The 14,981-nt window shown below is 45.2% G+C and overlaps 1 protein-coding gene across 1 annotated transcript in view; it reads right to left on the bottom strand.

The window, feature by feature from the left end:
- CERS6 (ceramide synthase 6) overlaps positions 1 to 1,366 on the bottom strand; it is a 134,684-nt gene extending 133,318 nt beyond the window's left edge. The window contains exons 1-2 of the mRNA XM_054209702.1: positions 1,282 to 1,366; positions 722 to 976 (exon numbers count right to left, since the gene is read on the bottom strand). Coding sequence (XP_054065677.1) covers positions 722 to 891 — 170 coding nt within the window. The 5' untranslated portion in view covers positions 892 to 976; positions 1,282 to 1,366. The remainder of the gene's footprint in view (positions 1 to 721; positions 977 to 1,281) is intronic.
- Between the last annotated feature and the right edge of the window lie 13,615 nt (positions 1,367 to 14,981).

Genomic DNA, 14,981 nt, shown 5'->3' with positions numbered 1-14,981 from the left:
TTTCTCCAGGTAGACCCTACACCCCAACACCACTCGGAGAATTCCCCATCCGTGGCACGGACGCACCGCACCGCATCGCACCGCACCGCCATCACAGCACTGGCCAAGCAAAACTCTGCCCGGCCGCGCAGCGGCGCCTTTCCCTCAGGCCGGTACTCGCCATCGACCGCCCCGTTCCCGCCTGGGCGAGTCCTGCCCCGCGGCCGCGCAGAGGGACGGAGCGACCCCGCGGCGGAGGCCGGGCAGAACTCTCCTCCGGGACGGCTTTACCCGCCCCGGCCCCACGGCGCTTCTTGCGGGGCTTCCCGGGGGAGGGGAGAGGGGGCAGGCCCCGGCTCGCACAGGTGCGGCGGGGCCCTTGTCCCCCCGCCGCCAGCGCCGGGCCGGGGCGCCGCGGCCGCCGCAGGTGGAGGGAGGGCTGGGCCCATTCCCGGGGAGACCTCGCCTCCTAGCGCCCGCGCCGCGCTGCGGGCAGCAGGAGAGGACCGCCGGCTGCCTGCCGAACCCTTCCACCTTCCTCATCGGGCCCGCTACGTGACCGACCGAGGGGGTGGGGGAAACGTAAGGGCCCGGCAAGGCCGGGAGAGAAGCAGCGGCGGCGGCGGGAGGAGGACGCCGGGCAGCCAAGGGTCCCCGGCTGCCCCTCGGCCACGGCCGCCGCCAGCCGCGCGGCCCGCCCAGCCCCGCCGAGCCCGGGGCGGCGCGGACGGCTCGGCGTTACCTTTCGAAGAGCAGCCGGATCATGAAGATGCAGAAGGCCAGGGGGAAGGCGAGGTAGAGGTCCTCCGCCTGCGGGAAGGCGGCTTCCTCCGTGCTCTGCAGGTCCGCCCAGGTGACGTTGTGCGGCAGCCAGAACCGCTCGTTCCAGAACCAGGCGAGGATCCCTGCCATCTTTGCTTTGTCTGCCGCGGCGCCCCCCGCTCCGCTCCGCTCCGCCCGCCGGCCTCCCTCGCCGCGGCGAGGCGTGTGCGAGCGCCTGCCGGGGGAAGAGGAGGATGGAGGCGTGTGTCAGCCCTGCAGCCGCGGATGATGCTGCCGGGCGGCGCGGCGCGCTGTGCCGGCTCCCCGCCCGGCAGGGGCAGCGGCCGCCCCGCCTGTCACACGGCCGCGCCGGCCCCCATTGGCTCCCGCCCGCGCCCCGGCTGCCTCGGGGCCCGCCGCGCTCCTGAGGCGGCCCCGGGGCCGGGCAGAGGCAGCCTCCCCCCTTCCCCTTCCAAAAAACCTCGAACCAGAAATTACGCGACCCGAGCGAGCGGGGTCCCCCGTCCTGGGGACGCTCACCGTGGCCGAGGCTGCCGGCAGGGACGCAGCCTCCCCTGGCGGCTCCACGCCTGATCAACCCGCCGCGGCCCTTCTGCCTCGCCGCCGTGCGGTATCGCCGGGCTCCCGGCGAGGCTGCGGCCGGATTTAAATAGGCAGATGGCAGCAACGAAAAGCCCTCCTCTTCCGAGCTCCGCACCGCCGCGGGGACCGGGACCGGCTGCCCCGGCCCGCTCCTGCCCAGGCGATTAAATGGGAGCGGGACGTCCCGGGTGAAAGGACCCTCTGAAACATTTGATGAGTGGAGCCTGTGGGCGCGTAGGGCAGAGAGGCGTAAACGAGGCACGGCAAAGCGTCTGAGCGCACACCGCGCATCGGCAACAAAAGCGGGGTTAGGGCTGTGGCGTTGCACTCCCAGCTAAAGAAAACCTGCTTGGCTTTATGTCGGTTTTTACTTTCCGTTCCTTATCTCACTGCCCAGTCCCGCTAGGGACAAGCTGCAAGAGGAAAACTGGAGTTGTCTGCACTAGACTTTACAGCAAAGGTGACTAGCAGCTGGCTTTAGTGTGGTTGTAGCCGCTGGACTATACACACAGCGGTCTAGGCACGCACAAAATTATTTCAAGTGGTAAGTGTACCACTCCTGTAACACCACTATTTTGTCTGCCCTGCCTCACTTTATTTTAGATAGCTTGTTTTCTCCCCTGTTATCATCACACGTGCACATGGCATACTCCAGAGTTTTACCATCCTGCCTTTAGGTTTTCTGCTGGCTTGCTCTTTTCCCCCCACTGACTCTACTTGCCCTTCCCAAAAAATGAATTGCACAGCTCCTCATGTCGGTGCTGACATTCCTGTGCTGAAGAAAATCCTAAGTTAAACACATGACCCTGATGCTGTGAAAAATGCTATACTGATTTCAACAAAAGAAAGCACTTCTGTATATGGAGAGAATTTCCACCTAGGACATTTAGGGCAAGTTTCAGGGAATGCTGTGACAGGATGGCTGAGGAGCCGTGCGGATGAACCTGCCACCGGATGTTTCTGTTCTATTGCTGAGCCAACATCCTCAGTGTATGTAAATATTCTGCTTCAGTTCTTGTGGTTGCTTCTTGGGGAGAGACAAAAGAGCTGGTAGCTGGAAGCTGCTCCATGGATACCTAGTCCTTCAAATCATACGGAAAAAAGCATGGCCTCTAGCACCACTGCCAGATCTGACTGCTCCCATCTCTTCCTTCACTGCGGTTAGCATGGCACTCACTGCCTGTGCCCATCTGAGCCCTCAGCTCCCCACTGGTTCCAGCTCTGCGCGTAATCGTCTCAGGATCCTACTGTGAGTCTCTGACATAACCCAGGGCTTTGCTGTGATTTCAGTTCAGATGGAAAACTGGCCATGGGAGTTGCACACCTCTAATGCATCGTTCTTCACTTACAAATAATGATTTTTCTGAGCAGAAGAAAACATTTCTTTGTTCAAATCAGCAAGACCTCTTTTAGGCAGTACCCAAAAACTTACCTGGCTAATATATTCCTTCTTCCTTCCTACCTCTCCGCCTGGTTCTCATGTCCAGATTTCACCCCTCTCCCAGCTGACCTAGAACGCCCCTAGAACCTCCCCTGGGAGCTCATCTTCCAGGGCTGTCTCACAAACGCCTGAGCTTGCTCCTACACACATACATATGCATCTCTTCAGTTACAATACCCAAATCATCCAGATCACTCTGTGTTCTGAATGGACTTGCATAAGCCAGTCTTAAATGGAAATACGAGTGCATGTCCTCAGAATGACCTCAGAAGCATAAACTTTGAAATCTATTGATGAAGAGCTCTTTAGATATCATTTTAATAGCTGACAATACACAGATAACCATTTGCTTCATTAATGACAGTTGTGTTTAAGGCAAAGTTAATTTCAATCAGAAAATTGGTATCATTATTCTTGCACCTGATGGTGACCTTTTGCAGCATATTTCAATATTCCAATCAGTTTAGAAGTACATTCAATATTTATGTCCGTTTCCAATATAACGAAGTAGTTCTTTCCCAGCCAGTCCTGAGGCTCGCTGGTGCTGGTGTTCAGCATTCATAGAATCATACGGTTGGAAGGGACCTCTGGAGATCATCTAGTCCAACCCCCTGCCAGAGCAGGGTCACCCAGAGCAGGTTGCACAGGAACACATCCAGGCAGGTTTGGAATGTCTCCAGAGTTGGAGACTCCACTCTGGGCAGCCTGTGCCAGTGCTCTGCCACCCTCAGAGTAAAGAAGTTCCTCCTCATGTTTAGGTGGGGCTTCCTATGCTCGAGTTTGTGCCCATTACCTCTTGTCCTGTCTCTGGGCACCACTGAAAAGATCCTGGCCCCATCCTCCTGACACCCACCCTTTAAGGATTTATAAGTGTTGATAAGATCCCCTCTCAGCCATCTGTTTTCCAGACTGAAGAGACACAAATCCCTCAGCCTTTCTTCATAAGAGAGGGGTTCCTGTCCCCTAACCATCTTGGTAGCGCAACCTCTCCAGCAGTTTCCTGGCCCTTGCTTATGTACAGACACAGGAAGGAACAGATCTTTGCAAAGTGCAAACCTAGCAACAGTAATAGTCTGATGATGCATAAGAGGTTAATTCCTGCTTAACAATTAGCATAACTGACTTTTGTGTCAGACTGAAATTATGTTAGGACAACAGATCGCTAAGCATATCTGAAAATGAATGACATTTCTGAAACGTTTGGGAGGATGAGGTTTTAATTGAATTCAATTTGTAGCAGCAATTACGTAGACATAGCTACCCACATCCAAGATAGGACTATGGATGAGGATGCCTGAATCTTGTGCTTTGAAGAGAGGTATTACCAGGATTTGGTTTTCTGCCTTCTAAAACTGTTATATCACAAAAAGGGAGCCCAACAGAACTTTAAAAACTGTGGTTTCATATGCAATCTCATATCCCATAACAACTTATTCCAAGATAGTGCTAGAACTTGGCCTAAAAAAATGTAAAGGGCTGAAAGCGAGTCCATTTCCTCAAAAGCCCAAAAGCCCAGCCTTGGGCACTCTTTGTAATATAAAAGAGTTATTAATAACTAAACAAAAAAATATACATAAATTCCCAAAAATTTACTGAACTTTCTGTTTCTCCTCCACAAAGAAGAAAAGAAACTGACAGTCTGCACATCACTAGTTCAAAACCTTGAGAAATGAGCAGAGTGACCACTCTACAATGAAGGACTTTGTGGTTTATGTCTTGTTTGTTTGTTTAGCATCAAGAAGCTAGGTTAGATCTCAGGCACAAAAGAAAACGTTCCTTAGCTTTGAGAATAAAATTATTGTTCTTAGTCTAATGAGGTTCCTCCTTTAGACTTAGAACAAGTGTGTTAAATGCATTTTCACACAGCAGAAGACTTCCTTTGCCCACCAGCCTCACTTCTCCTCACGGCCACAAACGTCCAGTAGCCCCCTCGCATCACATCAGGAGATTGCTAGTACTTACTTCCTCTTCACAGATCAGAATAAACCATGTGACACTTTCCAATGTAGGTATATTTTAATATATAAAAATTCAGAAAGTTTTCAGGAAAAAAATCAAATTTGTTTTCTATCAATATTAAACTGCTTAACATAGGCAGTTGTTTAAGCTGTCTTAAGCTTCCACACAGATATAAACACACACAAACCAAAGATTAAACATAAAAATGAGCAGTATTTAGACATTAAAATAAGAGAGTTGCTTCAAGTAATGGGACACATACGATATTGGTTGATCAGAACAGTGTTCCAACAGGTACTGTAAAAATTGCATAGAAAGTGAACGTGTTATTTAAACTCAGCTGTTTAGCATGGAAATGCCATTTAAAGTTTTCAAGTAACATTGATGCTGCCAATATGGCTTAAGTTACAAGCTCATAACAAAACTTTTAGAGGCTTCCTTGAAGGATATTAACAGCCCCTACAGGGGCTAGGTCTCAAAAGTAGCTTTACTAGTTTACAGTGAGTAATACCCACTATTTTTATTTACCTCTCATGGCTTATTTATCCATCTTCAGCCAACGGGAGTGTGTATCAAATCTCTAGACCACTTTGAGTGAGTTTGGTAATGTGTATTTGTTAGCATCAATGTGTCTGTGCCGTACTCCTGGCCACCCGGAGGAGTTCCTCCACCAAAACAGGAAAAGCTGCACCAAATCTAATGATTTTAAAGGACTGATAAAGAATTGAACGTAACCAGCCAAAAGTTTTATCTCATTTAGTCTACTGTAATTCTGGAGCAGTGTCAGGCTTACACACAGGGAACTGCAATCAGACTCTGGGCCAGTCCATTTAATGGACAGGATAGTACAGGTGCCAATAATGCGATCCACTGAGACTTTTTACTATCCCAACCTGAACTGTGTGGTTTCTGAGCAGAAAAGATGGCTATGGCTGACCTGTGTAAAAGCAGCGGTGCCAGTCTCATTTCCCTAGGTCCGCATCGCCACTAGTGATGTGCCTAGCAGAAGAGCCAAGAAATGCCTGGGTGTTGCACGACTGCTCTGCACCCTCCTGGGGAAGGAGGAGAACCACAGGCATGGGGGAAGCGGCAGTGCCAGGCATGGCCCTGAGCTGTCATTCTTCTAACACGTTTTCTACCTTCTGGTCCCAGCAGCTTCAAGGACTTCCAGATTCTTGTGCTGCTACTTTCACCAGCTTCTCTAATAATTTCACCTAAGAAATAAAATCACACTAACAGAGCAGCAGTCTTCATTACAAAATTACTTCATCACAGTCAAATCAGTCCCGTCTCCTGCATGGGGGTTGTATCAGTCCGAAGAGACCAGGCTGGCTTCACCCAATTACCAAACAATGTACCCTGAATTCAAACCACTAGCAGAGCTCTGTGTAACACTGCTTGAAATACATCAATACGGTAGGTATCCCCAGGTTATATCACTTCACAGCCTTCCAAATTTTTTATCTTGGCAGATGAGCAAGTTTTGTCACTTAGGAAGACATGCAATGGTAATTAGTTTGGCTGTCATGAAAAGATGTGTGGACAAGTAGCTCTAGCTGAAAGAGAGGTTTACAAGCCTCAGGAGGGTTTGTGCTCTGTGCTGGGCTCCAATTAAAGTCAAGACCTGAAGCAGAACTGCTCTATGAGGACCGTTCAGAAGGAGAGGAGGAAGCAGAGATTGCCTGAGTCACTGTATGTCTCCATGCTTCATTTTTCTCTGTTGCTCACTTTGGTTTAGCTTCCTGCTCTAGATTTAATGAAAGTGTGCCAAAGTGCACATCCCAATTGTGATACAGTCATATTTCACTTGGTTTCAATGTTGCTTAACTACCCAAGCTTGTGCTAAACTGAACTAGACCCTATTCAAATTACAGTAAGAGTATTCAGAATCTTCTGCACCAATTTTCACTAAATTATCCTGAAAGAAAACTTCTAATGAGGTTTGCACAACTCTTAGCATAGACAGGCGTCTGCAAAAAGTGACAGTTTTATCTCAAACTAGATACACTGCATTACACTCAGAAACATCTACTTCATGCCCATTCATGTGGCCAGGTCTAGGCTATAGAGTCACAGTATAATTTACCTAACAAGGCGACTTTTCAAATGTTCTAGCAGTCAAAATTTACTGTTCAGGGTATTGGCCAGCTTGGAGCTATATGGATCGTCTCCCCAGCATCCACAGATGCTCTGGGGAACTACAGACTCTCAGTAGCCAGGCCTGGTTTCCACGCTCAGGAGAATCTGGGCACTGACCGACCACATCATTGTGCCCGACTCAACAGTGAATGTGCAATCTGCAATCGGGAGTCTCTGCCAGCTTTATGTCAGCTGCGAGGGGACAGACAATACCTGACCCTCCACGCAACGGGCACGCTCATCTGGCATAAAGTGTCAGCTGTTACAATGCTGACCTGTCACACTGTTTACAGGGAATTTGCATCGCCAGTGTGAGCTTCTGTGAGATCCGTACCTCCCGTCTCATGGCTGCCGGCTGTGCTCCGGTCCTGGCAACCTGGGAGTTATCTTACTGTCTTACCAAACCCCAGTCCTGAGAACTCCAGAAATTACTATCAGAACTAAACTAATTTATTTACCAATCATCTTCAGACAGCCCAGAAGAACACTCACTGGGATATATCAGCTTTTTTCTTCAAAAGTCTTTTAACATCACTGTCACAGTGTCATCTGTTAGTCATCTAGTAACACCTTGTGTTCACATACAGATGAAGACAATGGTATTTGGTTTAAAGAGCCCACATAGATGTAAGTTATTATTTTCCTATAGGACAGGTAACTTGCTGGCAATAGATTTTAATTTTCCTATTACGTAGTTTTAAACATCCTCCTCATGAATTTCACTGTACTTACATCACACTTTGTCTGCAGGGAGAGCTGGGCAGAATTTTTTTTTTTTTCCAACCAAAACTATACGTTTTGATTGACTGAAACTATCACTGAGTTCATGCTGAATTTATCAAATTAGCATTTTCATTTCCCTAAATCATCAAATATATTATTCTGACGTTTTCAAACCAAAGCATCCATTTTTTATTTTGTAATGAAATTGCAGGAGTAAGGTTATTTTACTTTTTAAGAGAATTGGAAATAAAATATAAATCAAAGGATTGGGTAAATTCAGACATATCATAGTCATGTGATACATCTTTAAAGCTCTAGGTAGTCATTAAAGATTCCCTTCGCTATCCTGACAGCATCAAGTCTCTCAAGATTATAGGTCACGCATTATTGCATTTAAATCATTCAAGTGGAAAAGGTACCAGAAAACTGAACCGAAAACTCAGTGGGCCACACTCCCTGCTGGGGTAACTCTAGCACTGCTATACTCTGTAGTGAACATCACAACGGACTGCGACATATAAATACAGTCATAACTCCGCAAAAGGAAGCTGACGCACCATTTTGTGTTCTGCCTCTGTTAGAAAGCATAGCTATTACGGGCATTGACACAGTAAATTAGTTAGGTATGGCTTTAAGCATTTTCTGAATTGGAAATATAATACTCCATTTCTCTGTTTTCTCTGCAGTTGTGGAGAAGCAAAACCAGAGAACAACACTTAAAGCTTTCCCAGCTTTGTTTCCGCCCCAGTGTGTGTTCTCTTTCGCAAGCTTGTGCTGGATAACTAACTAATCAACAGAAAAAAAAAAAAAAAAGAGGATTTTCTTCACCCCAATTATAAAAAAGGGATTTCTTTGATTCCTCCCATGAAAACAAAAAGCAGATTTGGCAGATAGTGTACATAGGTACTGTATTATTATATAAAACAGTTAAATACCTTGATTTAAAAGTTATATTTAATCTTTGGCCAGTGTCATCATTTTACCTTTCCTAGTGGACTATACTCCCTCAAAATAGTAGCTGCAGCCCATTTGTGTTCTCCAGAGCCTTTGTCTCCTCTTGACACCCAAAGCTTCCACCCACCCTGCCAAGTCGGCTGGTCAGCCCAGGCTAATGCTGCTTTGTGTCCAGGCACAGTAACACAGACACAGCAGCAAAATCTATTCAGGGACTTATCATTCCTTCAATTTATTCTCATCCACAGTGCCTTTTGGGATAAGTAGTGTCTTCTTTAGCAACCATATTTTTGATTTAAAAGTGTAAAGATTTATAAACGTCAGTCCAAGCACCCACAAGAGACAATGGGGTTTGTTCACTCACACATCAGTCTTGCAGGAAGGCTGCACAAATAATGTAATATAAATACAGATTAAGAATGAGTATGTTGGTTTGTGCAGTAGACCAGTAAGCCTCCTCATCTGGAAGTAGAGATGTAGAGGAATCCAAGTGAGCTGTGCTAGTAAAAGAGGGAATAACCTCAGCCATCCCTCCTGTACCCACGAAATGTGACAAGTGTGATCTGCAGAGCATCAGAGCTGACCTCACTGTTCTTCATTTGCACAGGGTTTAGTGTAATCAGTATAATTAATGTTGGACATGCCTGAAAAATCCATGCAGTAGCTACTACCTCACTGTCTGATGTATAAACTGAATGCTGAGGAACCAAATCAGTACAGAAGGTCCTCAGCCAGAAGAGCTGCATTGCCAGTTTGTTACTAGACTATAAAAACTCACAGCAAATCAGCTGGTATACTCATACTGATGCTGCATGACATTGCAACACTAATCGTATATCTCCAACAGCTCAAGGAAAAATACCATAATGCTCTTTGAGGGATATTTACCCGAAGGACAAGAGAAGTTGGTGTTTGTTTTTTTTTGAAGGATTTTACATTTCACAGGACTCCAAATGAAACAGTAAAATTGTTTTATGGCAACCTCACTAAGAATTAATTTATCAAAAACATATTACCAATGCTGGCTTTTTATATGCTTAAAACACCAATTTATAAAAAAGATCCAGAGAATACCAGTCAACAGTAATTATTCTTCATGGACCTTTGCTACTAAAAGTTTTCCCTGCGGAAAAGGACTTGGGGGTACTGGTGGATGAAAAGCTGGACACGAGCCAACAATGTGCGCTTGCAGCCCAGAAGGCCAATCGCATCCTGGGCTGCATCAAAAGAACCGTGGCCAGCAGACCCAGAGAGGTGATTCTCCCCCTCTATTCTGCTCTCCTGAGACCCCACCTGGAATACTGTGTCCAGCTCTGGAGCCCTCAGCACAAGAAGGACATGAACCTGTTGGAACAGGTCCAGAGGAGGGCCATGAAGATGATCAGAGGGCTGGAGCACCTCTCCTATGAAGACAGGCTGAGAGAGTGGGGGTCATTCAGCCTGGAGAAGAGAAGGCTCCAGGGAGACCTTATGGTGGCCTACCAGTACCTGAAGGGGGCCTACAGGAAAGCTGTGGAGGGGCTGTTTGCAAGGGCATGTAGCGATAGGACGAGGGGCAACGGTGTCAAAACTGGAGCAGGGTAGGTTTAGATTAGACATTAGGAAGAAATCCTTTACAGTGAGGGTGGTGAGACACTGGCACAGGTTGCCCAGAGAGGTGGTGGAGGCCCCATCCCTGGAGACATTCAAGGCCAGGCTGGATGAGGCTCTGAGCAACCTGATCTAGTTGAAGACGTCCCTGCTTACTGCAGGTGGGTTGGACTAGATGGCCTTTAAAGGTTCCCTTCCAACCCAACGCATTCTATCATTCTATGATTATTTGTATGAAAGACTATTTTCTGAAGCAATACTTAGTCTTGAAAAGGTTGAATTGGCTCCATTGCTTGGTGATTATTTTGTGGGTTTTCCCCCATTCTTTTCACACCAAGAGAAAGAAAGAGATGCTGGCAATTTTGCCTTGAGTGCTTACTTCTGTCTCGTGTAGGGCAGAACCCAGGTGTGATCAATGCTCCTCCTGCTCTGTAAAGTGAGGCCGATTCTAAAGCGGGTGCATCACAGACAGACAGACATCCTCATGGAATGGCACGGAAGACTGAAAAATTTGTAAGTCAGCTTAGTAAACCCCACAAGAAGTACTTGCAAAGACATACTGCTCTAAGCTTATAATCTGCATACCATGATCTAACTATATAAGCATGCTACCGAACAGGATTAAAAGTGGTTATTAGAAAAATATTTTTAGCATAACTAATTGTATTCTACATATACATGTAAAGTTGAGATTTTTTTTTTTTTTTTTAGGAAAGATCCCAAACCTGTAAGACCTTTGTCTCTTTTGACCTAGAAGCCAGAGTTCCTAAAAGCATATAAGAAAAAAAACCACCAGGTATTAGTGGTTTTATATCATTTGTGTACAGTCCATCTCTGAAATCAGTCAGTTTTGCCTCTGACTTCAAAGGAATACTGGCAGACCAACAGAAGAGGCCGGTAGCCGAGCTTATTATTTTCTGACAGTCATCAGGTTGTTGCTATTTGCTTTAACCAGTGTACATTTGAACTTCATACAAATCAGAAACAAAACAAAGGAGAAGGCTATTGTAACTTATTAGAGGTACCATCAAAAAAAATGCTATAAAATAAATCAAGTAAGTCAATGAATAACTCCGGAAACAGAATTTTGGTGGGGGGCCAGAGCAGGGCAGTTGTACTATTTCATGCATTTCCCAGTTAACAGTAGATACTGTTGAGGTTAGTGGCCATCATCGTTTCAGAGTAACCAAATTCAGGTATCAAACTACCTGCTGATCAGCACTGCTGCAAAACACTTTTTGTGCTAGCGCTGCCTCCTTACGCTCTGTTGTTACAGTGCTGAGGAAGCCTTTCCTTCTGCACAACGAAGCAGGCCAGTCTGTAATTTGGGAATTTTACAAACATAAATTATATGTTGGAAACCACTTTTTGTTAGCTAACCCGCTTCATAAAAGACCAGAATAAATACAGCTGCAAAAGCTCAGGAGCTTCCCTGGTGGGTGAGGTCCCTATCGAGACAGCTAAATTAAATAGGAGAACTCTGAACCAAGCAGATGAGGGTAGCTGAATAATAGCAATTAACATTGGCAGGCTTTAAAAAAAAAAATATTTTTTTTCCAAAGTTTCAGTCAAAACAATGGCTTTTTCTTGGAAGGGATACTCCATGAGAAAAAAAAATTGGTATCACAATGTTAAATGTAATCTTTTAACCAACATGCTTATCACTGCCATTATTTGCTATTGTTTATCAATAAAAGACGTTTTCATTTACTAAAACCCCATGTAATTAAACCTCAGGAAGAAAATGCTGCTTTCAGAAATAAGAACTCATCACAGAAACAAACAAATGAAATAATGCAAACCACAATGCACTCATTTCTAACTATGCATTTTAAGATATCAACAGAGGATGAAGATCCAGCTGGCTGGGGCCCAAAGTGTTGGCAGGGGGAGTAGGAAAAAGAGTTAAAGGGACACAGTTTAAAGCAAGGAAAATATTATCTTTCTTTATCCTGTTGCACCTTCCAGTGGATTTGATCACCAAGTACAACATATTTTTGCTTTGCCCTCAGGAGCAGACAGGGGATGGAGAGAAACAGTCTGACATGATTCCAGCCGAACCCGAATCGGCTGGATGAGGCCAGTGCTCTCCCGTCTCACCACAACAAGTTCAGGTTCTTCAGTCTTTTTCTTTGGAGCTCAGTTTCTGCTGCTCGTGAAATTTCATGGCCGTGGTTTGGAGCAGAAGAAAAGCTGCAGCCCTTAGGAATGGGGAACGGAGCTGGGATGGGTTATACCCCACTGCCTCAATTACGGAGCAAAATTTTCCCGCACCAAAGTGGCACCTTAACAAGCTTTTTCAGGAAATTATAGGGGAAGGCAGGCACTGTGCCAGAACTGCAGAATTTCAAACACACAAAAACTCTTCACACGAGCTGTGGTTAAGCAGAGCCAGACACACACAGCTGCATGGCATTCCAAAATATACCCCCACCACCCAATTTTCCTGTCTTTAAAGAAATGCCACTTCTTTAAAGCACATTAATTCCCCTGTGTTATATTTTTCAAATCCTCTAGAGCACAGCTTTGGGAGAAGGACAGGGAGGTGATGGTTCTACCATTTTTATGAAAACATTGAGTAGTTTCGAGCTTGAATTTCCACTGTAAGGCAAAATAAACACTCCCTGTCATGTTATTTTGGGCCATATGTTGTGCCTTCTGCTACATGGGTGTTTAGATTCAGTTTGAAGTCAGTCAGCAGGTAAAGTCACAATATCATGGCTATAATCTTTTGCTTGTTGCAGTATCACAGAATGGTTTGGGTTGAAAGGGACCTTAAAGATCATCTGCTTCCAACCCCCCAGAAATAAATTAAAAGGGATCATCGCATGCAATTCCTACAGTCGAGAAATGCCTTTTCTACCAAATAAGTGGTACAAACCAGGGCCAGTGCAACCTTCCTCCGTACAAAGGCAAAGGTTTCTGGGCTCAGCTTAAGATACCTGAAACAGAGCCACAAGGTAGCTCCTCCTGCTGATACTCACTCGGATTTATTTCCATTGCTTGCTACCTATGAGAGATGATGTTTGAAAGCAAGTTGTAAATATGTATGTAAGATTTTCCTGGTGCCATAATAGCATGTTTGATGTATTTAGTTCACTACAATAATATTTCATAAGTCAGTCTGAAAGCAGAGAGTCCAAACAAAGTCTTAGGATTAAATCTTCAACACACAGGCTTTGTAATATTATAAAAAGTAGAAAAACCCCACTTGATAAATACTAGCATTTTGTCAGCATTGGAAGTGGTCAGCATCTATACACTAAAGTTTTAATCACTTTTAAAATTAAAGTTAGGGTAATACTTTACTGCTTTCCCTTTGGTAAATTTAGTCTATTGGGGTTTACTGAACCTATTACTCGATATGGAACAAACCAAGGAGGAATTAAGAATCATAACACTGAGCACTAAACAAAGCACAGGCATCTGCAAGGATGGGCTGAGTTAATAACAGTGTGTACAGTCACCATGGAAGGGAGCACTTAGTGTCAATTTGTCAACTCCTTTTAACTGCAGTTGGCAGTAGCAATTTCCCCCCCTCCTTTTTTTTTTTTCCCCTTTCTTCTACCAATGCATAACTGTAAAAAGACTCAGTAGTCAATGCTTTGCAGGTGTTCTTTTGTAACAAGATAATATTAATTAAGTATTTAAATTCCTAATGGCTGTTTATTTCTTTTGACTTTCTGCATCAACAGTTTTTAATACCTTCCTTTTTCAGACTTTTTGCTGCTTTCTAAGCCATTTTTCTTTCTCGCTTGACTGCCTCTTCTGTCCTTTCCTACGTATGGCGTCATTTTTCCACTCACTTATTATTCAGACTCAATGTTCACTAAATTTAAGCTGTGAAAATATGTATATTTTTACAACGGTATTATTTTAGATGGTCAACGTGTTTGTTTATTAGCACACTTACAGAATTATGACGTTCTGTTTGATTTCATCCCAATTTGATTGCAAAATTGGCCTAAAAACCGAGCGAAGCCAGCAAAGAGTATATAGGCAGAGGCTGTTTCAAATAGGAATTCGGAGGGTACTAAAATATGCTTTAAAAATCACTCACCCACAAATACTGAAGATAGTCAGCATGTTTACCACAACATTCTCGGCATGTTGTCATCTAGTAAAACACAGCATGGAGCGAGGCAAAGACAAGCACAAGGAAGGATTTCACCAATACCAACTGGATTTGGAACAACACTGCCAAATTTTCAACTTTAGGATGGAAAAAGGTACCAGCCATAAGGAGCACATATTGCCAAGGAGATAAATGGATTTGTGTTTCAAAAAAAACCAAACAACCTCATCTTTCATTCTTCATCTACCTCAGCACTTGCTGTTTATTCTGTAAAAGGCTCAGATAACAGAGAAAAAGAGTGACTGAAAACACCACCAGAAAGGCTACCAGCAGCAGAACTCTGTTGCCACTGGCTTCAGAGGAGCAGGAAGCAACACTAGCAGAAGCCTGAGCGCCGATGGCACCTCTGACTGACTCAGGGATTAGATGAGCAGCTATGAAGGGAACTGCACCCGGCAATGGATGATTTAAGGATGGTTTATGGTCTGCCTGGCAGGACTAGAGATCAGTGTCTTGTCCACATCACTTGCCTTAAGGACTACTTCGTGTGCTATTTCCCAATCTACTAGCTCAAAACAATAGAAAAATATCCCACTTAACTATCACTCGAAAGTGACATTTGCTAATAGAGGGACTGCCAGTTGCCCCTTCTTGGGCTGGCCATGCCATAACGTTGGGTTAGAGACACAACATCGTTAACATGGGAACTCTTATGTTAATAGAAACAGAGACCTAAAGGTTGCTGGAGAGACCAAA

The sequence above is a fragment of the Rissa tridactyla genome, chromosome 7, assembly GCF_028500815.1.
Source record: "Rissa tridactyla isolate bRisTri1 chromosome 7, bRisTri1.patW.cur.20221130, whole genome shotgun sequence".
NCBI classification, from domain to species: Eukaryota; Metazoa; Chordata; class Aves; order Charadriiformes; family Laridae; genus Rissa; species Rissa tridactyla.
Note: the sequence above shows the minus strand (reverse complement) of the source record. Positions and strands in the feature narration are given on the sequence as shown.